The sequence below is a fragment of the Diospyros lotus genome, chromosome 1, assembly GCF_014633365.1.
Source record: "Diospyros lotus cultivar Yz01 chromosome 1, ASM1463336v1, whole genome shotgun sequence".
Taxonomy (NCBI): Eukaryota; Viridiplantae; Streptophyta; class Magnoliopsida; order Ericales; family Ebenaceae; genus Diospyros; species Diospyros lotus.
The window spans coordinates 43,943,502-43,970,547 of NC_068338.1; the positions used below are offsets into that span (position 1 = coordinate 43,943,502).

The 27,046-nt window shown below is 37.4% G+C and overlaps 2 protein-coding genes across 3 annotated transcripts; one reads left to right on the forward strand and one right to left on the reverse strand.

The window, feature by feature from the left end:
* Window positions 1–518: 518 nt before the first annotated feature.
* On the reverse strand, window positions 519–7,534 carry LOC127789961 (probable methyltransferase PMT11). Its single transcript, XM_052319092.1, has 9 exons — window positions 6,626–7,534; window positions 6,233–6,382; window positions 5,856–6,126; window positions 4,217–4,327; window positions 3,611–3,770; window positions 1,922–2,179; window positions 1,661–1,783; window positions 1,276–1,353; window positions 519–1,133 (listed from the first exon to the last, which is right to left on the reverse strand). The coding sequence occupies exons 1-9, from the start codon at window positions 7,328–7,330 to the stop codon at window positions 923–925; spliced, it is 2,067 nt and encodes a 688-aa protein (XP_052175052.1). The 5' UTR covers window positions 7,331–7,534; the 3' UTR covers window positions 519–922.
* Window positions 7,535–12,831: 5,297 nt separating this feature from the next.
* On the forward strand, window positions 12,832–26,648 carry LOC127810189 (BTB/POZ and MATH domain-containing protein 3). 2 transcript variants are annotated; one of them, XM_052349523.1, is made up of 4 exons: window positions 12,832–13,443; window positions 13,675–14,023; window positions 18,204–18,474; window positions 26,218–26,648. In XM_052349523.1, the coding sequence occupies exons 1-4, from the start codon at window positions 13,058–13,060 to the stop codon at window positions 26,433–26,435; spliced, it is 1,224 nt and encodes a 407-aa protein (XP_052205483.1). In that variant the 5' UTR covers window positions 12,832–13,057; the 3' UTR covers window positions 26,436–26,648. The 2 variants fall into 2 exon arrangements, with proteins under 2 accessions (XP_052205483.1, XP_052205491.1); XM_052349531.1 differs by having other exon boundaries at window positions 18,204–18,515; window positions 26,218–26,275.
* The last annotated feature ends 398 nt before the right edge of the window (window positions 26,649–27,046 follow it).

Consider the following 27,046-nt stretch of genomic DNA (forward strand, 5'->3'; position numbering starts at 1 on the left):
GGATCTGATTTTAAGCGTACATGCACAACTCGTTTGTGTTGTGCCGATACCGTCACCACTCACCACATGACAAGAGCCAGCCGTTGCGCGTTGGTTCACCGAGCTGGCTCTTTAAAACAATCTCTGGTCCAGAACATATAAATAGATTATTTAATGGTGTGACAAAACGAATAGACCATATCTCGAATGGTAGAAAAAGTTGATATTTCAGTAGTTATATTGCGAATATGCATGTTGCCTTCTTTTTAAATGGTAAATTAGTACACAATTCCGTTTATCTCGCAAATTACGTTTCCTCTAAACTTCCAGGAACAAAAAAAACAAAAACAAAGGATTTTGGTTGTACGAACCGATTTTGATGCAAGAAATTAATAAAATCTGTCTATAATGGGGCGAGGCCATATTTGGATTGGTATCCACAAACAGTAAAAGAATGCAGTCTTACGAAGTACAAATTAGATACAAATGCAACAAAGAGATTCATCAACTTAGCACACACACACACACACACACACAGATTTGATAAAATCTAGAAAAATGCTCCTGCAATAATTTAAAAAATCATCGTTTAAGAATACAAAGCACAAAAATGAAAAAACTACTGTCATTGTCACTGAGAATGTTTGGATGTATTTTCAGATAAATTTGGACTGGAAAACTATAAAAGGTTAGCCACTATTATCGTCCTCTACACAACGCCTTGCGCCGTATCATAATATACATCAAGAATTGCCTCATTATGTTATATCTGTCTTCATTTCATGCTGCTTGCCTTAGTAGTCGGAACTCAGTGAGCACTGTCCAAGACAGCTTTTTAACTGTCAGAAGCGATTGGCAGTTCCAGATTTTTCGAGCACGACGTATTCACCACAACATCAGAGAGGATGGCATATCCCAGTTCCCAATTTGTTCCTGCGTCCTGCTACTTAACTCGCAACAAGCGTTTATCGCATGTCAGGATTCTGTAACTTGCATGCGGACCCTCGGATGTGTCTCGCAACGACACATGCCAACCCATGGCCTTTCCAATTGCTTGGAGTTCATCCATGACTGCAAGGGAATCGCGGATATATACACGACCACCAGGTCTTAAAATTCGATCCATTTCCAGCATGATCGTAGACATGTTGCATCTGGTAAAAGGAAAGCAAGAAAATAAACATTTTAATACCAGATATTCCCAAGTCTTGAATATGACACTGGTGAATAAAAGATGAATCATTTCAACTGCTATTGGCCGAGTGGATATGTATTAACAGAGAATAGAGAGAGTACCTTTTCCGTTCAATGGAGAACAGGCCAGCTGCATGCAACAGATCATAGGTTCTTGGATATGTGTCAAACGGCTCACACCTGGGTAGGTTAATGTAGCATGTTATACACGAGCGGTTGGAGTTCGGGTTGACCAACAGGTACAAGTACTAAAAATAACTTCTACAGAACTAAACATAAAAAGATCGCCATTTGTTTAAAGGATGAGTTAACACAAGGATATTACAAGTGAGGATGCACAGCCTAACAAATTGTAAAATAATAAAAAAAAAAAAAATGGGAGGGAGGGGAATATGAAGTTTACTATGATCAATATACCTAAAAGGAAAAAGAAATAAAAATAACAACAGTTAAGAAGTTGGGGAAAAAATGACGCCATAATTTTTACCAATCATGCACAACTCCAAGAAGCCCACGATCATAGATAACAGGCAAGGTGTTTGGACCACTGACAGGAACAACATTTAGAACCCAGCAATCCAGTTTGTGTTCAATTAATGCAGCTGCAAATCTGCCAAAATGGGTAAATCATAAAAAAATATATATATATAATAACGCATGCTTACATTAAAATGACATGGTATAGATAACTAGTGTATATTGTGATAATGATGAACAAAGAAGAATAAAAGGGAATGAAATCCAATACCCTCCAAAACCAGCTCTCATGTCCAGTACATTTCTAAGTTTGAAGTTTTTCCAATGTAAAGCGCGAACATAACTTTCTATTATTTCACTCCAGTATTTTGATTCTGCCCTGAATAGCTCTCTTCTGGATATGTAGGCATCCATCTGTATGCTTTGTAGTCTGTCAGGAGGAGTGTGAAGGCGTACAGGCCATGTCGTAACATTTGCTCCAGCACCATTCTCAGGTAGTTGAGTAATGCATGCCTTCAAATCAACATACCTGAAGTCATAAAGCAATGGATAGAGAAAATTACTAATTCATGAGGAGCATGCAACAAAAAGCATGACAATGCATGTGCTATAGAAACAATCACTATTTGTTATGAAGACAAAGGGTCAATCAATAGTTTAACCTATCTTTCTAGCATTAACAAAGAGGAGGTTTTTTAAGTGGATGAGCAGGTCTCATGTTTACAATAAGATCTCTCCATCACTTGTGATCGCACAATCACAAACTCCTGCTTTGTGGCATTGAGATTTGAGAATTAACTACTAATAAAGAAAAGTGGAGCCTTTTATGGACCAGGGTTTGCTGAAATAGAACTACCTAAATTATTTGTATTTCTCTACACCATAATTCCTCCTACCAAATAAAATAAAATAGGAAACCTATTAGAATATTATTGATGCTATATTACATAAAACAAGACAGTAGAATCCGTACTAATATATATAAAAACTGTATTTCCAATTTCTCAAGACTCCACTTACAGTACTATCTGGGAGAGGTTCCTACAAGATTCTAAGAATGAAAAGCAAGCTTCACCTGCCGCTATAAATGACAATGGAGTGTTCCCCTCCTACATGAACCAGGTGTAACTCTGGATCCTACACAATAGTGTGGCTGCTTATTTGATACATTTCAGTTACAATACTTGTGTCTTGCCCTTATTTCCAACCTTTCTGCATTTCTTCTTTCTTTTTCCCTACATAATTTGTGCACCAAAATGAACAAATAAACAAGTTGCACCTTTCTGCACAACTGTACCGAGGTTATTCGACAACAAGAAATCAAAATCAGAACTAATACTTAGTGTGGTACTTGTTAATCAGTCATTCCTCTTTGTGCAAGCATTAAATTTGTATAATCAGGAATAGTCATGGTCTTCAGAAGTCTGGCTTGTTTAATCAAACAACAAGACTGAAAAAAGAATTTATCCTAGACACAGGCCACAATTTGGCCAGAGTTATAGAAGAATTGCACAGTGCACACACAGGTTGTCAGTAGAAACTGGAGGCAAGGGGTCTCATGTGCTTGTGGCACTTGTAGCATTGAATCGCATAGAGAAATTGACACTTCCACAATTTGGCTACATGGTCAAAGCACATTGAATCAAAGCCTAATTGAAATAAGTAATATCTAAAGGAATGTTTCAGTACCAGAGTTTACAATGCCAGCTTTTACTTCAGATGTAAAGCTTGTTAATATTTAACATTAACAATTACACAAATCTCTTCTAACCTAGAAGGCAATCATTTAGCAAGTGACACAGCTGACTATGCATTTGAAATCCCTGAAGCAACATCAGGTAGAGAGAGTGAAAAAAAAAATACCATTTAAGGCAGTCTAAACTAATTAATGGCACCACTAGCTGACGTCAAAGATATAATAGCTTCTTTTTTTTGGCAAGTAGAAAGTAAGCTAATATACCAAACATTGTCTGGGTCATCATCTGGATCACATAGTGGAGGTTGGGTCCCAGCCTTGCGACTTAAATAGCAACTGTTGTTAAGAGGCTTCTGCCAAATTGCAATGTAACCCTCCTTCTTCACAAGATTCCAACAAAGGCGACTGGTAAGATTAACCATCTCTGGAGATGAAAGAAAACAAACAATCAGTAAACTAAATTTGCGGTCTGATTGGCTGCACATGTGGCATTGATAATTTGATACTCTTATTAGGACCAACCAAAAAAATGCAACACAAACACTTCTATCGGACGCAGCAGAACCTTGAACTTGGATTAGACAACTGCTTATGGAGCCAATAAGTTAACAATATATCATGTACCTTCATGACCTGCTCTGCTTTTCAGTACCATAACCAGTTTTTAAAAACTTTTTAACAACTATGATAAAAACCAGATTCAATTACCATTGACAGTTCCAAGGCTAACAATCACAGAAGGCACTCCATAAGCAATGGGAATTCATTTGGGTGACTGAATGCAAATTTAGGCTCGCAGCTTTTCACAGAGGGGTATAAGATAGAAAGGATGCAAATATCAAGATCCAAAGTCAAGATTGTTAACTTTACCTTCCCACTGTTCTTCTAGCAGTGCTTCATGTTTATAAACAGGCTGTGCTGCCCAAGCAAAGTATCCTCCTGCACGTAGCATCCTGTTGACTTCAAGCAGCAATATTCCATCTTTTCCATAATGAAAGAAATCAGAAGAGGCTTGTCAGTACATGTTCTACATATCCAAAATCAATAAAATTTCACATGGCTACTGAAACATTTCTTTAGATGTTAAAGTTCAACTAAATAAACCCAAAGATTTGATAACATATTTTCAAAATGAAAATGGCAAGCCACATGGAAAACAATCACACATTGTGACATGGAAAACCTAAATCATAAAATTAAACTCTTAGACAATAGTGATTGCACATTGGCTCTATTCAGTGTCGGGCCCTCTGGGCTTGACGGGTAATTTAGAGTAGATTTAGGAACTCTGGGGCGAAAAGATGCAGAGAGGGAGAGAAGAACAGAGGGATACGGAAGAAAGAGAAGAATCGAGAGAGAGAATTTGAGAGAGAGAGAGAGAGAGAGAATTATGTCCAGAGAATATGCTTTTTCGTACCTCTCATTCTGTTAGGATAGCTTTTATAGCTATTCCTTGGCACAAAATAACCCCAAGGTACAAGTTGAGTAGCAGTCTAGGTACAATAGCATAACAGCCTTACATTGTATAAACAAAAGACAAAATTACCCTCATCATAACCCTAGGGTCCTAACATTCAGCTCCAGGTTAATTAGCATTAAACTTTATTTCCTTTTAATGAAAGTATGAAACATGAGGCAAAAAGCAGACACATGTACATATAAACATACATAGAACATAAAATGAAGGTAAATTTCTTCATATATGACAGCAAAAGATAGCAAAACTTCCATTAATCATCAAGACATGTCAAGGTTTAAGATCACCATAAATCAAGATGAGACTTTGTGAAACTTTAATTATTTTCACCAAGATATGGCCTTAGTAACAGATAGCAGATCAGTAAACACAAGGAATCGGTACATTTCCAATAAATATTAGTTACCTTTCTTAGCATATAAACCTATTCAACTATAATGGTTCTTTTTCCAGTAAAGATCTGATGGGCTGGAAATTTTAAGTGATAAATTTTGCGGAACATTGATTGTAAACAGATTATTTGGCGTTTCAAATTGTTCATTCACTAGCTGGTTTGAGACTAAAGAAGACATCAGTCATTATGTGAAAGAGGGAAATACAGTTAGTGGCTCCATTATCCATATCCATGATATGGAAAATTAAGGAGGAATGTATTTGGCTTGAAAATCTTGTTCAACTTTTGGAAGAAATTTTGGAAGAGAAGCAATAAAAGTTAAAGCATTTCCAAGATACTGTTGGGAGACTGATCACACATTCTTAAATGTTTAGGAAAATACAGTTGGTGGGTCCTTCTCATACAAATGAATGAAAATTAATGAGGAATATCATTGGCACAAAAATCTTATTCCACCTCTGGAAGAAATTCTACAAGTAAAAAATAAGAGGCATAGAATTTCTAAGATATACCCAGGACGTTGATGAACTGTGCTTAATTGTTTTCTACCAAATAAAGAGAACAGACTAAATGTTAGGGAAAAAAAAAAAGCCATCAAAACAAAGATAACAAATTAAATGTTAGAGAAAAATGTGTACCATCACGAGTCCAGTTAATTCTACATCTTGAACAATGTACCAAGTCAAAAGCTTGGCTTGGATACAGTAATCTCCGTGTTGCAAAAGCTGCCACCATTGCAGGCACTCCTCGCTCTAGTGCAAACTGAATCTGATTCTCGTGCACATCTTTTGGAGCAACAGACATAGTGAGCACATTCCGTGATAATAAATAAGCACCAAAACTTGCAACCCCACATCCAACATCCAGAGCAACTCGAGTATGCTGACCAAATGCTATTTCAGGGATCATCTACAGAGAAAAATATGAAAGTGCTAATCAGGAAGACGAGATCCCCAACATCATAGCAAATAATATTAATTACACCATTCAAATGGTAAGGCCACAACTCAATTACCTCTGAAATCTGATTCAAATATTGATCTGCACCGTGTATGAACTGCGTACCACCTCCAGGAAACTTAAACTTATCCTTATCTATGGAAATCCAATTTTGGCCCCCTTTATCTTCAACTAGTCGTGCATGGGGAACATTGCCGAACCATACCTGCGACACAACGTTATGCATATAGCTTTCTCGTATATATGTTCAGCAGCCAGCGGTTAAACGCACATTAAACATAAACAAATAGCTAAATTTTAAGAATTATGTTAATTAATTTGATTCAGCCATAAAGCAAACGGAATAGCAGTACTAAATTGTCCATTACATTTTATGGCATTGAATAATTGACAAAAAACGTGTAGTAGAAAGCAGTCGAAAGAATAGCAGAAATAGATCGACGAGTACCTCGTCACGACTTCTTGGCCAGGGGATCGGAGTGCGGTAGCCTTTAGGCGGCCGAACCAAGCAATTCAACCCCTGGCCTTTCTCAGGACAATGCCGCTCGAACCTCTCCCCCTTCTCCGTGGACTTCAGCCGCCGAATCGCCTCTACATTGTCCAAACACGGTATATACTCCCTCATACTCTCTGGACACAGCTCGAACTTCTTAACAACGGCCTTCGACCCCTCGCCACCGCCTTTCACAGCCTCCATCTCGTTCCCGATCCCCCAATTCTCCACGACGTCGGGATCAACGTCCCCGACCTCGAACTCGTCTGCCATGGTCCCGTTCTCGTCCAGAACCCCGAACCTCTGCACTGCCGGCGGTGGCGGAGGAGGAGGAGGCGGAGGCGGAGGAAGCGGCTTCGGATCCGACGGCGGTGGAATTGAAGTTAGGGCTTGGGCAGATTGATCTGCGGCGGCAGAAGTGGTTGTAGCGGTGGCGTTAATAAGAGAGGAGAGATCGAAAGTTTTGTTGAAATTAGGGGAGAGAGCGACGGAAGGAGTGGATTTGTAGTAGTTGAAGAAAAGGAGGCGCTGGTAGCCATCGGAGTCGGACCAACGCTTGCCGAAGTAGAAGAAAGCTACGGATAGGAGGAAGAAAACGGAGAGCTTGATCAATGCGGAGGTTCTGGTGAAGAGTTCGCCATTGTGGATGAGACCTTTCATCTTCGTGGATCCACTTCGCCGGATCTGATGGCCTTCTTCCTCACTCCGTGCATATGAATCTATATAGATTGATGAATTTCATTCATCCGGGAGACGAAGGGAATAAAGCTTTTTTCCGCGCCGGTGTCAGTGCTTCAGAGCTTGGGCTCCTCTTCTCTGTTCTCTCTCGTCGATCTTGTTCTGCTATTTTTGGAAATTTTTAGTTTTTTATTGTATTTATAATTTCAGACCGAAACCACATGCCGACATTGCAAATTCACCAATTTGATTTTGCCCATCCCCCTATAAGTTGCCGGGGCATTGTTGGTTACTTTTGACAAATCGCAAAATCATCCATTTATAGTACCTCTCACTATCAGTTAAACAAATATAAAGTTGGAATATTCAATATACTTAAAATTTTCATCATTTTATGATTTCATCTTCCATGGGTACCAAGTACCAGCCAATTGTGGATGTCCCTTCATTGTGAACCATATATATTTATCTTTATCAATCTTTAGCCTCCATTGTGAACCATATATATATATTTTGGGTATACTTTAAATAAATCTACTAAAAATGTTATACATAAAAATTTATGTATTCACTTATCCTAAAGAGATTTAGAACTATTATATGCTCTTACTATTATTGATTCAACATTTTAGGGTTTATCCCTTATTATTCGTTTAACAATTTTTTATATATTAAATTTACTTTTTTGTTTTTTATTTTTCTAACCAAAACTATGATAAGAAATAAATAACTAAATAATTCTCTAGCACATACTTGACTTGAACAACTTTTCCTTTATTTTTGATAAATATATATATATATAAAGTAAAATTTTAATAAATCATATCATAATTACATTTATCTTTATTCTGCAAATAAACCTTAACTTAGAAAAAATATATGAAACTTAATTTAGAAAGTAATTGCCAATAGAAAATATTAAAAAAAGCTAAATTCGTAGAAAATATACAATATCTACATTTCTGATTAAAAAATAAAAAAAATTTCCAATAAGAGATGTCGTATCTATATTTAACTTTATTAAGAAAATAAAATTTAAGTTAGAAAGTAATTCTTGATAGATATCAATATTTTTATAATTATTGATAAAAAATAATAACATAACTATATTTATCTTTATTTCAAAAATAAAATTTAATATACACATAAGCGATAAAACTTAATTTAGAGAGTAGTTTTTATAATTATTGACGTTTTATAAGTCTATATACAAAAAGAATGAACAAAATAGAACATATAATAAATCGCACACAGAAAAGTTTTTAACGTGGTTCAGCCAGAACAATATTTATTTTACGACTGTTATTTAGTTATTTCGGCAAAGTAATAGTATATTATTATTGTTTATCCTCCCACAATGGTGTTTTTGACCCATATTTATTGTGTAGAGTATTTACAATTTTCACAAAATCAATAAATTGAAGGATAATGTCATAGGGAACAAAGTGTCCTTATCAATTTCATAAAATCGGGAGTGAGTTATGTATTACTAGAGATTTGGTTGGTCTCATATAAAGTAGATCGGTACTTATCTCTGGTGTTCTGCGATTTTTATTGTTATGCAAATTGAACAATTAGGTCATTGAGTTAAAAGTATAGCTGAGAGCTTGCTTGGTTAAGCCAGTATTGCTAGAAGCTCGCTCGGTTTCGCTGTCTGAGCTCAGGTCTCAACGACATGTAATTTTGTTCTGACAAGCTCGGCCTTTGGCAGATTGGGTTTCAGGCGATTGGGCCAGCCTGCTAGGTTATATCCAGCCTGTAAGAAGTGGTTCGAAAAATACCTATAACATTTACCTATCATATAAAAAGTATAAAAATAAAAGTCCAAGAATATATATATATATATATAATAACTACATTTATCATTATTCAAAAAATAAAACTTAATTTAAATGAACCTGGACAAATTATTTTTTGTGTTAAACATATTTTTTTTAAATATTTTTCACTGACATGAATGATTATAACAAAATACTTAAAAGAACCACGTCGGAATGGACATTTTTTATATATTTCTAGAGTTTTTAATTTTTAAATGAACAAATTGGTTGGCGTTTTTTAATAATATTTAAATATTTTTTAATATTTTTAAGAGTTCTTATTGGATCAAATTTTGTTGTCACATTTTTTTTTTTTGTGGCTTTAAATTGAAGCGTCGTCTAAATATAACAAATTAAATAAAAAATAAATAACAAATTCAATATATCCTGTATATCATGAGTCATGTACAAGTTATCCCTCACATATCAAGTGTAATCCCTTTCACATTGCACATCCCAATAAGAAGAAGCTCGTATTTAGGCATTAGGCATTAAGGAATAAATCATGTTATTATTCTTATATATCTTAGACTATATAAGGGGTATTATGACCAAAATATTCTGCATCTCTTTATGCGCTTCATGAGGAATATTTTTGTCATTGATATACTTTTGTGTAGTCTAAAGTGTACTAATAGCATTATTCTTAAAAGATATATAATAATATAATTACATTATTATATTTAGCAGCAACCCACGCAAAAGTCTAGGTTGAATTAAATTTAATTAATGTTATTTTCATTGGTAACGGTTCAAATAGTTGTTTAAATCCATATGCTATTGGAATTTGTTTAAATAATTTATTAAATTTAATGAGGTGACAAAAATATAGCAACTTGTAATTCGTAGAAATAAATAATTGATAAAAAACACTCAAAATTTACTAAATCTTAATAAAACTAATAATACCTAGTCACCTAATTAATGCTTTTCCCAAACGTTTTTCACAAGTTATCATCACTTCACCAGCAACTGGATAGGATTTTTAATTTGTTGTGATCACTTACGATTGTTACGAGAAAAGTGTGACCATATGTTAGCTAGACTAGATAAAAAATGAAGGTTAATAATTATGGAGATTGGTGTCCAATTATTTTGGAAATTAATAAAGACATTTTTTTGAAAATGATAGAAAAAACAATTTTTTTTTTTTTAAGATTGCCAACCAAACCTAGGAGATAAAAGCAATTAATCAAGGAATATTTTAATGGGTATTAATCAATAAATACTAGTCCACATTAAAATCTCTTAATAGGTGGCATAGTGCTATGAATAAAACTTCTCTAATTTAATTATGTTTATCCTTAAGAGTTTGAGAACATGATTTTCTTTTGATTTTTTCGAGGATAATCAAGCATTGAATTCTATATAAAAAAAAAAAATACACATTGAAAGCAAGATTCAATAAGTAACTAAGTATTAATCATGATATGCATTCCAAACTTAGAGGTCAAAATGGATTATTAATGGGCTGAAATTACAACATTATTTATTCATACATCGAAAAAATATTCTAAGAATTTTTTCGTTACATTATTTAAATGAGAACAATTATATCTATCACTTGAAAGTAAAAGATTTTGTTCCTCAATATTGTTCTATCTTCTTAATATCCAACCTATCCTCACAATCTAATTTAAGCCCATACAAATCCTTAACAATTAGACTTTGTTGACTTATAACAAGAATAATTTAAACTCATAATATCAAAATTAATTACATATATACTCTCTAACTCTATGTATATACACACACAATACTTAAAACCTTAATATCCAAATATCACTAATTTGATAAAGCGATACTCGTATTGTTAGTTCATACTTAATTTTATTTTTTAGGATATTTTTAATGGATGAAATGCTCAAATGTTATCTGTCCATAAGTTACTCTTATTTTTTATAAGGCTTTTTCATAATTATGGTGTTTTAGGTGACTAATCATCATGATGGAAATTATGAGATATGATAAATTGACCTTTGTATATTTGTATACATGTATATTATTATTATTTATTGATTATTGATTATATATATTATTTATTTAAGAAGCAATGCTACTCTACTATTTGTTATCGCAAACAACTAGAGCATCGATGAGTTTGGAGCATTTGCCTGGGTTTGGAAATATTTATTATTTACTAGCTTGGGATAGAGTATGTATGGAATATTGAGACTTAACCTCACTCTATAGGTGTCAAAAGGGCCGGCCCGAGTCGGCCCACGGGCTTTTTAAACGGGCCGGGACGGCCCTTTTACTAAAAGGGCCGGGCCGAGCCCGGGCCCTTTTATAATTGATAGGGCCCGGCCCGGCCCACGGCCCCCCTACAAAAGGGCCGGGCCGGGCCAGCCCGTGGGCTAGAGGGCCGGGCCGGGCCCTTAGCCCACAGGGCCTAGTGGGCCGGGCCCGGTGGGCCCGGCCCTTTTTTTTTAAATAATTTTTTTAAAAATAATACATATAATATATACATATATAAATATCAAAATAATACATATATAAAAATTAATTTGTTTTTTTAAAATATTTTCTATCTTAATTTTTAAGTTTTAAATATTATTTCATTATTTTATATTTCAAAATTCTATATGCCTTATAATTTTTGTTGTGAATTGATATGAAAAATAATGTACATATAAAAAGGAGAATGTTTATTTATAATTTAAATATATAAAAAATTTAACTTAAAAATTTTAAATAAATTAATTGATGGTTATTATTTATATATATTGCGAAATTAAATTTTTTAGCATCCAATATCAATAATTACCTAAGAATAACAAAATTAAAAAAAAAAATGAGTAAGGGCCTTACTGGCCCATAAGGGCCTCATGGGCCCGGCCCATAAGGGCCCAACGGGCCACGGGCCGGGCCCTTAGACGGGCCGGGCCGTGGGCCCAATTTCTTTGGCCCAGCCCGGCCCCCCAATGGGGGCCGGGCTCGGCCCGGCCCGTATGAACAGTAACGGGCCGGGCCAAAGCCCGGCCCGTCACGGGCTGGGCCGGGCGGCCCGCGGGCCGCCCGGCCCTTTTGACACCTCTACCTCACTCCATCATTGTTTCTACTATTATGATATCATTAACTAATTAAGTAGTAATATTTGTATATGTTATTTAATTTGTTCAATATTATTATCTTCAATATAATATAATAGTTACTTTTTTTTATTAGGAATATAATAGTTACTGCTTACTAGTTATAATTATTACACATAATTAATTTGAATTAAATAATTATATTATATTGTCAAAATATTATGATATGACCATTAATTAGCGGAAATAACATGCAAGCTGGCAAGCATTACTAGTTGGGAAATTCACTAACGCGTGGGAATTACGCAATTGCCATTCTTAGGATCAAAACGTTTGCCTCCCTGGTTAAGGAAGATCCAAGTTGGTTAAAAAAATGAAAGCAAATTACTGTCAACGGGGTATTTTAGTCAAAAGCAAGTAATCAGTTCAAAGATTTTCCATGGGTTTGCTTTGATTGACCTGGCATGGTAAGGAAACATTTGGAAGCCTTTTACCTTTATTCGTCTATTTAATCTCTATTATTTTTAAATAAAACAAAATATTAATTATTTTTAAGGGTAAAATATATTAAATATATCTTTCCTTGATTAATGTCCAAGATCTGAGTTCCATATAAACATATACATATATATGCACAATTCATTGGAAGAAGCAGAAAACTCGCAATCGAGTTTCGTTGTCTCCCTCTCTCTCTCTCTCCGTCTCTCTGAATCCCTAGCTTTCCCTCCATTTTATCGCCCTTTCTCGCCCGCCAAACGTCCCCCAATCCCTCTCCTTCCAGCAATTCACGCGAGTTCGAGGCGTGGCCTGGGTTGTGCTAGGGTTAGGGTTTCTGATCGCGTCAATTCCATGAGAAAATGGTGATATACGAACACGAGAACGATTTCGAAGGCTCGTGCTCGAAGTCGATATGCGAGACGGTGAATGGATCGCATGATTTCACGATCAAAGGATACTCGCTTGCGAAGGGGATGGGGACGGGGAAGTATATATCGAGCGATACGTTCACGGTTGGGGGATACGATTGGGCAATTTACTTCTACCCCGACGGGAAGAACATGGAGGACAGCTCCATGTATGTGTCCGTGTTTATTGCTTTGGCGAGCGATGGAACAGACGTCAGGGCGCTGTTCGAGCTCACTTTGCTGGATCAGAGTGGGAGGGGAAAGCACAAAGTACACAGTCACTTCGATCGGGCGCTAGAGAGTGGTCCTTATACTCTCAAGTATAAAGGAAGCATGTGGTTAGTATGCGCAATCTTGCCGTATCGCTATTTCATTGTAATGACTTAGAGCCTCTAACTGCTTAGCTATTGGGAATATATAATTTGCCAAGTTTAATTTGCTTAATTGCGTTTGGCAGTTTTCCTGCACAAAGTCTCCTAGGTAATTTGTTGAAGTTGCACCTGAAATTAAGAAATTGAAGCCTAGTTGTCTATTTGACAATTTTGAAGTTGTTATTACATGCATTTCAGGGGTTACAAGCGTTTTTTCAGGAGAACAAGTTTAGAAACCTCTGATTATATAAAGGATGATTGCCTTGCCATGCATTGCACTGTCGGAGTTGTCCGAAACCATCTGGAGGGTCCAAAACAGTATAGCATTGTTGTTCCACCATCAGATATGGGTCAGGATCTTAAATACCTACTGGAGTCTGAAGTTGGCTGCGATATTGATTTTCAGGTTGGGGATGAAATCTTCAGAGCTCATAAGTTGATACTTGCTGCTCGCTCTCCTGTGTTTAAAGCACAGTTTTTTGGGCTTGTTGGAAATCCTAACATGGATAAAGTAGTATTGCAGGATCTTGAACCCTCTATCTTCAAGGTAATGCTCCTTCAATTGTTTGTATTCTTAGTTATGACTTAAAAAAGAAAGAAAAAGAAATGGAAGGAGCATGTTCAATTGTTCATGGATCTTGAAATGTCAATTTCCTTTTTTATGTTTGTTATTTGTTGTAATTGCTAAATTGTTCCCAGATTCATTAAGTATGCTTTTTTCCATTTATCACAATGCTAATGCATTTTTGGAAATTATGTCAATTGCACTGACTTTCTTGGGCATAGGTGTTATATGCTGGTATTTCTGAGAACTAGTGTATCAGTATAGGATGCTTTTGTATTATTATATGCAACCCTTTCAATGGGTGAAAATGCTTGTATGCTATCATTAGTTGCTTGTATGCTATCATTATTTAGCAACTCTGGTTTGATTGTGCTTTTTTTAATGGCATCTTTGCTTGCGAAGATGCAAACATCTTTTCAAAAGATATTGCTTTGTCACTTACTTCTACATGCCAACTGCATGATATGTGATGTTGCATAAGTTAAAATAGAATAAACAGGTTTAAGAAATAGATACTATTTATTCTAATTGGTGTCATGATCCTAGGGCTTAACCTAGGATTAGCTTGGGAATCGGAAGAATCTGATTCAGCTACGGCCAAAAACAGAAGGAAATTAAGGAGGAATTGGAAGAATGAGGGAGAGATTAGAAGAAGTGTTAGGGGGATTAGAAGAACAGAAAAGAGGGAGATGAAGATCAAGAAAGGGGAGAGAATTTGGAAGAGGAGAAAAACAGATTTCAATTCATTAATTTCTTGGATCCTGAAACAAACCATTATAGCAACCTTTTATAGGCATATTTGCCTTCTAACAGCCTAGCATATGCTCCCATGTGCGTCTAACCACTTGCTAAAATATCCCTAACAAACTATTTTATTCTATTACAATAATACTCTTTTATTGCTCATAGGGTCATGACAATTCCCCCCTCCTTAAGAGAGTTCTTGTTCCCAAGAACTTGCCGCGAGTAGCCGTTGCTCTTCATCCAATTCCAACATTCTCTATGCGGATCATCCTCATTTATTTCTTTCTACTTCTAGGTCTCTTCTTCTTCATTCTTAGGTTTTCAAGATTAATTCCAAGTATAAATTGGCCCATAATTTCATCAGGGAAAACTTCATTACCCTCCACTACAAGTAAGGAGAGCAGATCTACGACCATAGTTGCTGTTATTGTACCCCCATTCAACCCACAACCATGCTCTGCTGCAAAAATATCAACAACAGCCTCGAAATGCAGCAATGGGGACTTGTAGACTTGCCTTGAATGCTCATACCAAGGCTGTTTGTGAGCATTAACATTAGGAGCTACTGCAATCTCAATTCTAGCCAACGATTTCTCAATGATTGATACTTGGTCGAGTGTCTCAGCACTAGTAAGAGTGCTTGAGAGGTTGTCAATTGATTGAGTGCCTTCCTCCAATTTCTTTTACTCACTTTTTTCTTCCTCCTCCTCTTCTTCCTCTTCCATAAAATTGGACTGCTCTTGTTGCAGAATCCCAAAAACATCACCATCGAGAACTTCTTTTCCCTTTTGTTGGCTGCAATTCCCCTCTATTTGGACTTCTTTTTCAGCAATATCAGATGATCCCTCTGCATTGGTTGCCCTATCAATCTGTTCAGTACAGGTTCCCCTTGAAGGATGTAATCCATCACCAATATCATCTCTGATGTTGCCAACATCCTTCTTGATATTGCTGTCTAATTCAAAGTACCCAAGCACATACTCAGAAGTCAATGATGAATCAGTTTCCCACCTTCTTGTCTTCTCCTTTGGCTTCTCCATTTTAAGAAGCTCTTCCTTGTTAAAACTTCCATGATAGTCATCAAAGTATTTGGCGGGAAAACTGTAATGATACTCCTTAGATAGTATCATTGCAAACTCTTGCAACTTTTCGCGTATCATTTGGCTGAATTCTTTGCTCTCTTCATGTATTACACTTCTTGTTTCCTTGTCAACTTGGCTGATCCCTTTTTCCTATTCCCTGTTGCTGCCAACTGAAAATGCAGCCTTCTTTGGTTGCCATGGAGGCTCCATTCCAGCTGCAAGTGAAGCATTCCGCTTCATGTATGCTCTGCCTCCCCTAGCTTCACTAGTAGGATACCCCACTAAAAATGCAGCACTGGTCCGCTGCAATTTAGGCTGCTCTCTTGCTTGAAAATTAGCCACTGAAAATGCAGCATCATTCGGCTGCAATTGAGTCCACATCTCCTTTTGTTATTTGCTTTACAGCAAGCACCTAGGATAAATGATTGCCTCTCAACCCTCAACGGTCTTCAATTTCTCCGCAAGATGAGCCACCTGCCTTCCAATTCAATGCAGACCGATTATTTTGTTGAATTGAGGTCGACATAGGTGAGTTTACAGCAATTTCTTTGGTGACCCCATATCCTCTTCTTTCTCTCTAATTTTCCTTGTTTTATTCTTCGAATCAAATCAAGTCAAGGGAAACAACTTGCTTAGCAACTTGAATCTACCTTTGTCACCGTCATAAATCAGCTGGCGTGGCTTCAACGGATCTTCAACAGATCTGCTTCAATTCAGTCTTCTTACCTAATCACCGACAGTCTTCACAATTTGCCAGGAATCATCGGTGTCGTTCCTTCTCGCCTCAGTCACCTCAGCTTCAATAACCCATCGAATTTTACTTGCTTGAAGCATCGACAATCATCGGGCCCATAGGAATTAGATGTGTTGAATTGCCTTGGCTTTAGCAGCTTCGATCGGAATTGCTGCTCGATCAATCGAAGCCCAATTCCTCCTTGCACCGGTCGCCACCCAATCACTGTCCACAGGCTCCCAACCCAATTGCGCTCGTCTCTGGTATTTTCGAAATCTGGTAGCAACTACAATGGGTTCAGGAAGTCGCCCAGATCCACTTCTTACCGTCTGGGTTGAAATCACTGACCAATCAAAGCGGCAGTACCCACAGAACTCTGGTCGGAATTTCTCGATCAAAACTACAACACCCAGCCGCTCCTACAGGAAGCTTATCGGTCTGGTAGCAACTCTCTGGGTCATCTGCTTCACCTTTGACGGACTCATGCTCGTCTCAACAATCGCACTTTAGTGGTCATAGACCACCCTTCCTTTGTTGCCTTCTAGCTGAACCCCGCTACACAACCGCGATCTCTTTGAACTCCTACACCAGTCGTGACTTCCTGGCTCGCCTCAAACGCCTTCCGACTTGGAAATTAGCAGCCTAGGGTGTCGGAACTCACCAGCAAAGAAGTCAAAGGAATATGTCTCTTCGAACGGAATCCGCGTACAGTTTCGAGTCGAAACTACTTGCTCTCCTTCGATCGAAAATTAGCAGCTTATAATCATCATCGGAACTTGAATCAAAACCACAGCCAAGGATGGACTGCTCTGATACCGATTTGTCATGATCCTAGATCTTAACCTAGGATCAGCTTGGGAATCGGAAGAATCCGATTTAGCTACGACCAAAAACAGAAGGAAATTAAGGAGGAATTGGAAGAATGAGGGAGAGATTAGAAGAAGTGTTAGGGGGATTAGAAGAACAGAAAAGAGGGAGATGAAGATCAAGAAAGGGGAGAGAATTTGGAAGAGGAGAAAAACAGATTTCAATTCATTAATTTCTTGGATCCGGAAACAAACCATTATAGCGACCTTTTATAGGCATATTTGCCTTCTAACAGCCTAGCACATGCTCCCATGTGCTTCTAACCACTTGCTAAAATATTCCTAACAAACTATTTTATCCTATTACAATAATATCCTTTTATTGCTCATAGGGTCATGACAATTGGCTGTTGGTTTATTTGAACCAAGAGATGTAAATGCTCTAGTCATATCTTTCTGCCTGTCAATTGTTTTGATCCCTGCTTCTTATGGGTGCATGTCATTGAGATAAGCATGACATAATCTATCATAGCTTGTTCTTGCCAAGAAAAAAAGTACAGCATCGATAAATCCATTAGAACACTATTTGTGAAATGGCTACATTGCATCCTGTATTGGTTCTAGAACCAATTTCTATTGTTATGAAACCTGTATGAGATATAGAGGAATATGCTTTTTTGTTTTTTAAATTACATTGACCAGGAGACATTGAGGCCTCATAGAATATGCTCTTTTTTTAATCTGTTTTACCTTACTGTCTCAGAAGATTTAGGTGCCTTCTTAATATGCTTTTGCAGGCTATGCTCCTGTTCATTTACTCAGATAAGCTTCCTGATGCACATGAAATTGTGGGATCAACGTCATTGTCCACATCAACAATTATGGTGCAGCATCTTTTGGCTGCTGCTGACCGCTTTGGTTTAGATAGACTAAAACATTTGTGTGAAGCAAAACTGTGTGAAGAAGTATGTGTTGACACAGTGGCAACAACACTTAGTCTTGCTGAGCAACATCAATGTCCACAATTGAAGGCTATCTGCTTGAAATTTGCAGCGGCAAACTTGGGAGGTGCGTGTTGTCCGTAGAATCTGTGCAGTGCAATCTTTCAGGTTATCTCAATTTTAGTGTTCCACTTTAATGTGTACTTGCATATGTAACATTGGTGATTTTATTCCAAATCAACACTATATAGTTACATTCTTGAGAAAATAAATAAGACACCCTATGATCAATGGCTCATCCTAAGGTAGGTGGAGCATTTGTCAAAGGGAAGTTTTATTGTCAGTATTTGTCAGAGTGTTGATGTGAATTCCTTCACCTTGTAGGTACTCAGCAGTGAGGCGAAAGTGAGGGTATAAAAGTGGTTAAAATCTCCTAGGCAGATTGCGACTGATTTTGTCCTGTTTCTGTTCTCCTTTATGTTCCTGAAATCCTGATAGCAGATTAAGTCTTGGTCAACTACTGATTTAGGTTCTTCCATGTTTTTTCCTTCTTAGCTGAGAAATATTTTATGACAAAGATGTAATACATATTTACAAGGTACTTGTCTTAAAGAAAGAAGTTACATGTAGATATACATGCAGAAAGCATATGAACCTTTCTATCTGGATGTCAAGGTCTTGATGTATGCCTTTGACAAACAAACTTGTCTCTGTTGATGCTGCACATCTGTTGAACATGAGTCCATGCATTGTAGTTAGATTCTTTAGAATTAATAGGTTAGGAATTAGTGGAACAATAAATGTTTTCTTATCCTGTCATATATGGACTTTTCCTGTATTAATCAGAGTTTTTTTTTATGACCTGGGTTAATCAGAGTTGGAAATGTCATTATTGTGGCATTTATCAAAGGATTTTTTTTTTCTCATGGGCAAAAAAATTCAACATTGTTTTAAATACGATAAGAAGCAATATAGGCCATTGTGTCTGACCTAGTCTAATTTGTTAATGTCAATAAGAATGCTTTGAATTATGTCATTTTTTGAAATGCTCTTTCTTTGACCTCATTGGTTAAAAATGCAGTTAGGTTTTTCATTCCTTTGCTGCTGTTAGGAATGTTTACCCTTTCTTTTTCCAGACTCAGGAGTTTCCTTATTAATTCACATTGGCCATGCCAAGTCATAATGTGACTGATACATTAGCTGGGTTGATGGCTGTCACGACCCTAGGGGGTAGTACTGTAATTGGGAGGGTATTAACCTTGTAAACTGTTAGGGTCTAACTAAAGGAGTTGGTTGGTTAATAGGCGGGAACGGGTTGATTGTATAATAGCTTGTTGTTAGGCTGTTAAGTAGGAAGAGAGTTGTTGCTGAATTGGCTAGAGGTTCTATATAAAGGAACCTACAACATTGTGGAGGGATATCGCTTGAATGAATAATCAATTCCTCTTTTCCTCTTTCTCTCACTCTCTCTCTCTCTCTCTCTCTCTCTCTCCCGTTCTCCCTTTTTCCCTTAATTTGTTCTCTCTCTCCCTCTAATTTTGTTGTTCCTCTTCCAAATTCCTATTCAAACCCTAGGACACCCTAGGGTCTTGACAACTGGTATCAGAGCCAATGTTCTTGGCTGTGGATCCAACTAATTCTAGTAGTGGTTTTTGAGGATTCCAGCAACATAGAATCTAGTAGCGGACCCAGATTTTAGCGAGTTCAGTTGGGCGCGACATTGTAATTTACGAGTGAGTAAGTCCGACCCGATTACAGGAGGCAAAATGGACAGACGAAAGCTGGTGATCTGGGTTGACGGATGCGAAGCTGGTGCAGCTGGAAGAGGCGGTCTTGATTAAAGCTTATGGACGGACGCGAAGCAGGGAAGCCATCTAAGTTTGGGGTGGAATTGACCAAGTTGCTGGAGATAATTCAAGAAGCGGCGAGTTCGGTGACTCTGGAATAATTAATTCCATTAGAGTCAAAGGCTTGCGGTCTTTGGACGGTAATTGGGTGAGTGAAGGCAGGGCGTGGAAGCAGGCCCAGGCGATATTTAATTCCTTGGTGCAATTATTGGTGATGATTCCAACAAATTATGACTTCTAACCACTGGTCCCAAAATCCTTCGTCGGACTTCCGTACCATCCTTGTACCCTTGGTCTGGTCATGTTACTTCCGTCAAACTCGCGTACCTGACCCACCTCGTCGACTGCCAAGAATGCTAGCTTCCCTCGTCACCTGCTCTGTTGCAACTTAAAATCTGAGCTGTCGTCTCCAAAACTAGCTTCGTCTTTCAATTCTGACCGAAAATCTTCGTAGTCACAGCCTTTCGTTCTGCGTTGCAAATTCAAGATCGCCCCAAGCCTGCGTCCACTTCTTACCTAGGTGGGACTGAACTCAAGCCAACAGTGTTGGGCTTCTTGAATCTGTAGCAATTGGAAATTGAAAGACAGTGGTCGGTGTTGGATTTCTTGAATTAGTAGCGATTGGAAATTGAAGGTGAATTCAAGTGATCAAGGATTGAACCCGGAGCAGACCCAGATTGTGACCAATTCCATTGCGGACAATTGGCCGACTTGGGAGGTGAGCAACGACTCTCGGTCAAGTCTAGAAATCTTGAAGCCGCAAAGAACCGCACGCTGAGCAGGAGGTAATCTTTGGGAAGCGAAGCAGGAGATTTCGGCGGATTCCAATTGAGGTAGAATTAGTTGGCAAAACCTGAAGCCGCTAAAGAGGCGGATTAGGTTTACCGGAACCAATTCCGGTTGCCAAGGGGATCCTTAAAAGCTAATCAAGAAGTTGTGACAGGGGTGAATTCTCAAGAGTTGAACCTATCAAGATGGTCGAAGAACTTCTTGAAAGTGCTCATCCATTTGGTAAAACATTTGAGGAAACATGTGATGCGACGAGGGAAGCAATCAAGGACGTCGACATAAAGTTGGACGACCTTTTGATTCTAGTTTCACTTAAATTTCAAGTTAGTATTCCGATTGAATGTTTTTCTAAGGAATACTCTGCTTCCTTCAACCAGATTGGAGGTAAGAATTACATAGAGGAGCTTAACAAGCTGAAGCAAGATGGATCGATTTTGGAGTATTTGGTCAAATTTGAGAAATTGAAAGCAGTTGTGCTCAAATTCCATCCAACTTTAATCGAGTCTTATTTTGTGTCAAAATTCATTAATGGTCTTGATGATGTTCTAAGGCTTAGTGTGAAAATGTTTTGCCCTACTACGGTGGAATAAGTGGCGGAGAAGGCGAGGTTGCAAGAAGTGGCATTGAAAGCCATTTATAAAAAACACGGGCTGCCACCAGAAAATTATTGTAAGAGCAGCTCGCAAGTTCGTAACGGACCACATGTTGCTACAGGAGTTTGGGCAGAACAATCAGGGCCAGAACAACTTTACAATAGCTCTAAGGATGCTGATACAGAAGCTGTTGAGGGTTGACAGGTAACTGATGAGGACTCGGACCAAAGAAAAAAATTGGAGGCTGAGGGCAAGAAGGGGTCTGAGGAAGCAGATTCTAAGAGTATTGCTGCTTTGCAATTGGTTGTGGAAACAGCTGAAGAGTCACAGGTCAAGGAAATTCCAGCCGAAGAAACTAACCTTGCCTTTTTGAGCAATTTTGATCCCGAGCTGTATGACAGTATTGCTGTCATTTCACCTGGTGTGGACTAGATTTGGATGATGAAGGAAGAAAAGGTTGCTGCTATTTGGTTATAGAGTTTTAACATTGAAGAAGGGACCCTTAACATGTCGATCCTTGGAATTTACATTTTATTTTGGCAGCAAGAACAAAAGCAACAGAACGCAAGAGAAGATGGGACAAAGCTGAGGAGAAAAAAAAAGTAAGGAAAAAGAGGAGAAGAATAAATCTGATTGTTAAGACTGGAATTGGATGAAGAATAAGGATTAGCAGCTATCAATTCTTGGGGACAAGAATTGTTTGAAGGGGTGGGGATTGGTCACGACCCTAGGGGGTAGTACTGTAATTGGGAGGGTATTAACCTTGTAAACTGTTAGGGTCTAATTAAAGGAGTTGGTTGGTTAATAGCCGGGAACGGGTTGATTGTATAATAGCTTGTTGTTAGGCTGTTAAGTAGGAAGAGAGTTGTTGCTGAATTGGCTAGAGGTTCTATATAAAGGAACCTACAGCATTGTGGAGGGATATCGCTTGAATGAATAATCAATTCCTCTTTTCCTCTTTCTCTCATTCTCTCTCTCTCTCTCTCCCCCGTTCTCCCTTTTTCCCTTAATTTGTTCTCTCTCTCTCTCCCTCTAATTTTGTTCTTCTTCTTCTAAATTCCTATTCAAACCCTAGGACACCCTAGGGTCTTGACAATGGCCCCTTTTTATTCACAGTGTACATCTTCATAAAGGAAGATTTTGTTTACATGAATTTCTAGAGTATGCAGTTGGAAGGCAAGGAGGAATAAAACCTTCTAGGCACAGGAGGTATGAGTTTTAAATTGAAATGGAATCTTTTTGAGATCTTTGCTTAATTGTCTGTTGAGAGGAAGTTTACTTTTAAACTTAATAGGAATAGGATTTGCTAGTTTGTCAATTTGTTCATTTTACTTTCCTTTGTACAGGTTGTCAATTAATTCTTTTAGCTTTCCCTGGTGTTGAGATTGTCTTGAATTCAGATTTGGATAAACCAACCCACAGTCTGATAGAGATAGGATTTGTATACCAATTTAAATGAATTTTGGATTTAGGACCTTTCTTCTTTTGTCTATACAAAGAGTTGCATATCTGATTATCAGATTGCTTGGGGGGGGGGGGGGGGGGGGGGGGTGCACCAATTAGGGTGCAGGTGAGAGTTGTAAGCTTGGATGTATTGTGCTATGGGGTTGAGTGTGAGAGTTTCTCACTTTTGTAACATTGCATGGGTGTGTGACGGAATTTAATTCTTTGTTTAGTTTTTTTCCCAACACCTTGTATGGTGTTGTTCACTTGGGGTTTTCTCCACTCTGGCACTTTGTGAATTTTTTATTTTTCGTGCCTTTTTATACTAATTATTACTGAAAGTTCCTTTAATGGGGTATCATAATGTATTCGGCTTTTTAGCTGGACTTGCTTGTGAGAGAAGGAAGTATTAGGCTGTTTGGTAACAAATATAACCATGAGGTTGGAAAATAGTTTGATTAGTGGACTTTATTAGGAAATACTTGCATGTATATCAGAAACCAAGTCATGGTGTGTAGCACCAACTGACAGACAAGTAGCATGACCTGGCTTGCCAAGGTGGCCAGTCTAGGATTTCAGAGCAATCTTCATGAGAAAAGGGAACAAAGGATGATCAGTGCAATCACATGAAAATCAATTTGAGGATTTTTTGTGGGAAGGCATAATTTGAACTGTGTAATTTGATTTAAAACATTTTTAAGAATTCAAAGAATTAACTTTTGACCTGTTTATCAAAAATTGGATGCTTTGGAAGATTTGCTTGAATAATTTTTGTCAAACAAATTTTGTTTACTGCTTTTTTGAGAATAAACAGTTAGCTAAACACAGCTTAACTGTTCTGCAGTATGGTCTATTTGGAGAAGTTTAGACACCCAATGAAAATGTGGTTTTCTATTTGAGTCAATTACTCATCTGTATTTCCACATGAAATAGGTACTAAGGATTTGATGTCTCTTTGTGGCAATTGTGATGCTAGACTTCTTTTATTTGTGATGAAAATTCTTTTTGCTCAGATGATTTATGTTTTATATAATTTGTTATAGATAATGATAAAAGTCATCACCCTCAACTGCAGCTTATCCTAACCAAGTTAGGATTGGTGACAATGATGAAGTCAAAGCAACCTTTTTTATTTTCTTTTTGTTCTTTTGGATTTAGCATTGTTTAAATTAGAAGGTGACTGGTAGTGAAGTAAAAGGCTATTTAATTACACACTTATGCTCCTTCTATCTTTTGAGGTTGATCTTTTATGTGGGGTCTGCTCTCTAGTTATATGTTCTACTGGAGCTCTGTTAATAAGGGTTTGCTGTCCCTCTTTGCTACAATCCAATAGGCACTTCTAAAAGAGTGTCCTCAGTGGTCAGGGTCAGGGAAAGGTCATGTTTAAGCTAGTAGCTGCATTCTGCTTTAATAATTGTTTGAAGATAAAGGGAAAAAAACCCAAAAAAAAAAAAGGAACAGAAAAAGCTTGTAGAATTTATCAATTTGTATGGTATGAGTATCCAGTGTTGGGATGATGTGTGCTACAATCTGGTCAGTGCTTCTTTTGGAATTGGCCTTTAACCACTGCTTCACCAGCTTCTCAGTTTTTGCATTCCAAGTTCATCATCCTGCCATCTAATGCTCAAGAACTTGGCAGTAGGGCTCACTTCTAGTGTCATCTCCCAAGCCATTTGATTCTATTTTTTGTATGGTCTGGAAGGTGTTGCCTTAGGAGCCTCCCTCTTGAAGACACAAGTCCACAAAGGGAGACTAAGCTTGAAGTCTTGCATAGGCTAAGGCCTTGTTAGAACCTGGGGTTATATGGAGTGACCTGCTACCACTAGATCATTTTAAATTTGTGAGGAGTAATCCAAAGCTGACTATGCAGTATCACATGTCTTTGGTAACTTGCAGCTATTTATTTAATGTTTTGTTTTTGCTCCCGCTGCCAAAGATGAAGGGCATATAGAGTGTTTTATTTAAATTTGCATCTGTGGAGTTAACGAAATCCTTCAGTAGGGCAATATTAACACAAATGAAGGCTGGGCTCACAAAACTTTATCAAAATGCACAATGCTCTGAAAAAACTACTTATGGTGTCACTAGTCCAACCAGCAACGGGGGATTGGTTGAGAGAGAATTAAAACACTTGAATGGTTGAAGCACCTACAAAAGTATGGATCTAACCAAGCTGTAATCTACTTTATTTCCGCTAAATTAACTTGAACGGACTTTTACTCAATTACCTTCATGATTGGGAAGTTCCCTGCATCTAAACTGCTTCCTACATGAAGGATGATAGATGCTGTATGCACCACATTTGTCCTCTATGTCATATGCAATCATTAGATGTCTTTCTGCTATTGGATGATTGCTTATAAATTTCCACCTACTAGATTTGCACTAGGACATAATCTGTATGTTTATGAGTGCTTATGTGGAGATCTTTACTACACATTCAGATCTTAGATTTATGAATAGAAAGGTAAAAGAAATCAAGAGATTGAAACTAAATTTACTCCTTTGGCTGGTTAGGAAAACGACAAGAAATGTACAGACGCCTTGACAATTTCATTTTTGTTTGTTTGGTTGCCCAATAAAATGACACTGTAATTATTACTTAAAACTTCCCATGACAAATCACAGATTCAATGCAAAGGATTTAGTATAGTTGATGCTTTTATTTATTTCCTATTGTTTATAATTCCCTTCAGAGGAGAAGTTGATGCATTGGCATCACTATTGCTATTTTCTATCAGAAATGTTTTTCATACTGAATTTCCTTAGCGCAAAAAAAGAAAAAGAAAAAATGATTTCCATACTTGTGTTCTTTTGAAACAACTTGACACTGAATGATTTGGTTATTTCCTCAATTACATTTTGTGTTTTTAAACCAGATATCGGCAAGATGGTCACAAACAAAATCTCTATGTTATTGATTTCTGTAGTCTTTGTTTTTGTGTAATTATTCCCCATTTATGATGTACTTGTGTTTATAGAGGTACAAGTCAGTAATTACCTTCCTATATTCTTCAGTGGTTATGATTCTTAGGAAACCTGGAGGATTCTGATATATAGAAGAGAGCTGCCCCTCATACAATATATAATTTCTATCTTATATTTATTTGTGCAGTCTTCATTTTGAGTAATTATTCTGCTTTAATTACTTGTGTTTGCTGAGGGGCAAATAGTTGATTGCGTTACTATACTTCGCAGTGGTTATGAAATCTGAAGGATTCAGATATATAGAAGAGAGCTACCCCTCGTTGTTGTCTGAGCTCTTGGAGACAGTGGCAGTTGAAGATGACTTCTCCGGTCCACAGTTGAACAGGAAGCGGAGTTCCAGCAGCATTATTGGCTTAGATCTGGCAGCAGATGGGATTGTAGCTGAATCTGCAAATCCCATTTTCAGGCGTGTCCGAAGGCGCCTATAGGTTATTATGATAAAAACAGAATATAACTATTTATCCAGGCAACTTTACTATGCATAGCATGTTCATATTAGGTATTTTTCATCTGTCTGCTGCTGTATTGGATATAACAAATCTAATGCTTTCGTTGAGAGGTGAAACTTTGCCTTCTGCATTACCCTGGATTATGGCAACATTACCCGGCCTGAAGCTATATGGGACTCATTTCTTCCTCTTTATCTTTGAATTTGCTCAGTAAAATCACTACAAGGTCAGATTCACCCAGAAAATGGGAGAATTTTGGAGAGTTTACACCAATGCTTGGCGATGGAAATATTATTCGCTCGATTTGTTTATTTATGTCACAATTAATAGCGATGCAGGAAAATTACACTTCCAATTCCTGTACGCCGTTCATGTTTGAGTATCAATTTCTGTTTTGATGTCAACAGTAACGGCCATAGGATTTTCAGAGTTCCTTGAAGAGACAAACTCTTCAGTTTGTCAATTCTATCTTGTTTTTCATATTTATGTTTCCAACGAGGGTGAACTTACCTAGCAACAGTAGGTTATTTCTTTGCGATTCAATGGTTTAACGATTTTAGTTCTAGAAATAATCTCTGTATAAAATAAGT

Excerpts from the sequence above, each read along its gene's own strand:
- LOC127789961 (XM_052319092.1), bottom strand. The coding sequence starts at position 7,330 with ATGAAAGGTCTCATCCACAATGGCGAACTCTTCACCAGAACCTCCGCA. Across the intron at positions 6,127-6,232 it reads ATTTGAATCAGATTTCAGAG|ATGATCCCTGAAATAGCATT; the intron begins GTAATTGAGTTG and ends TTTTCTCTGTAG. Across the intron at positions 4,328-5,855 it reads AATTAACTGGACTCGTGATG|ATGGAATATTGCTGCTTGAA; the intron begins GTACACATTTTT and ends ATTATGGAAAAG.
- LOC127810189 (XM_052349523.1), top strand. The coding sequence starts at position 13,058 with ATGGTGATATACGAACACGAGAACGATTTCGAAGGCTCGTGCTCGAAG. Across the intron at positions 13,444-13,674 it reads AAGTATAAAGGAAGCATGTG|GGGTTACAAGCGTTTTTTCA; the intron begins GTTAGTATGCGC and ends CATGCATTTCAG. Across the intron at positions 14,024-18,203 it reads TTGAACCCTCTATCTTCAAG|GCTATGCTCCTGTTCATTTA; the intron begins GTAATGCTCCTT and ends ATGCTTTTGCAG.